The sequence below is a fragment of the Aplysia californica genome, unplaced genomic scaffold (genome assembly GCF_000002075.1).
Source record: "Aplysia californica isolate F4 #8 unplaced genomic scaffold, AplCal3.0 scaffold01279, whole genome shotgun sequence".
Classification (NCBI taxonomy): domain Eukaryota; kingdom Metazoa; phylum Mollusca; class Gastropoda; order Aplysiida; family Aplysiidae; genus Aplysia; species Aplysia californica.
The window spans coordinates 98,422-99,630 of NW_004798549.1; the positions used below are offsets into that span (position 1 = coordinate 98,422).

General features: G+C 37.2%; 1 protein-coding gene across 1 annotated transcript in view; it reads left to right on the plus strand.

Moving 5' to 3' along the window:
• LOC101861255 (leucine-rich repeat-containing protein 74A) overlaps positions 1-1,209 on the plus strand; it is a 13,778-nt gene that overhangs the window by 5,266 nt on the left and 7,303 nt on the right. The window contains exon 4 of the mRNA XM_005112461.1: positions 162-243. Within this exon, the coding sequence (XP_005112518.1) occupies positions 162-243 (82 nt within the window). The remainder of the gene's footprint in view (positions 1-161; positions 244-1,209) is intronic.

The following is a 1,209-nucleotide window of genomic DNA, read 5'->3' on the forward strand; positions in this document are numbered from 1 at the left end:
ACACACACACACGATTATTTTGTCGAATTTGTCACAAACTGACGCCCGTTTTGGATAGCCTAAATTTAAGTATGATTTTGAAATATTCAACTTCTTAAACATAGGGCCTTTCTATAGTGCGTTCAAAAATTCTTATTATTGCTTTTGTTCTCCCAATTCAGGAGAACCATGCATTGCGACACATAGACTTAAGCCACAACAACTTTCGGTGTAAAGGAGGCATACTCATCGCCGATGGACTGGGTGAGTTAGTGACATCATTGTTTGAGATTTAATTAACGTTAATTTTAAGCAAAGAATAGAAGTAGAAGCTGCAGATGACAGGACATTCTTTCTTCCTCAAAGCTTGAACTTTTATGGGAATTCTCGTGAAACTCTACATGAGCATCTGCAAAGTTCATAATAATTCACACAACTCGATTCGAACTCAAATTAGTATCTGACTGTGCCACATGGATTGAGATAATACTTTTCCCTACTTTTCACATTTTTTGGTGCAACAGATTTAAAAAATAATTTTTGAAATGTAATTTTAAAGGAATTATAGCTATGTTTGGTCCCCCCCCAAAAAAAAAACCCAACAACAACAACCCCACAACAAAACAAACAATAATTTAAAAAAACCCAGCAGCAACAACAAAAAAACCAAAACAAACAACAATAACAAAAATAACAAAAACCAACAACAACCAAAGCAACCAAAAAAAAGTGAACAACGCCAAACATATATAGATCCGCTTACATTCTTCGCAGGAGAAAAAAAAAGAATGAAGAAGCACGTTTACGGCTTACTCTACTAAAACGTGTTTTATTGTCACTTTTTGTTTGTTTTTGTAATGTGTTACAGCGCTCGTAACTGCATAAGTTCATTTGATGAGCGCCAAGGGATGGATGTCAACGGAGAAGTCTAAACGAGGAATCAGGCCTACTCTGCTCACCTCTCTAACCTCAACAGCACAAAGTCTGCTTCGACTATCAGTGCACCTTGGAAAATATAAGTTCACAAGACAGTGACAAACATACAAAAGAAGTAGAGGAAACATGACAATAGTAAGGATGAGGAAAGAAAAAGCAGCAGTTCCCCCTATGTTGTTTCGGCACAGTATGAGCACGACAATGATAAATCAGCCCATTTGCAATTCTACTGTGTTAATATCCCCCATTTGAGAATGTCCTAAAGACATCTCAGTCAGAAGCACTGCCCGGGGG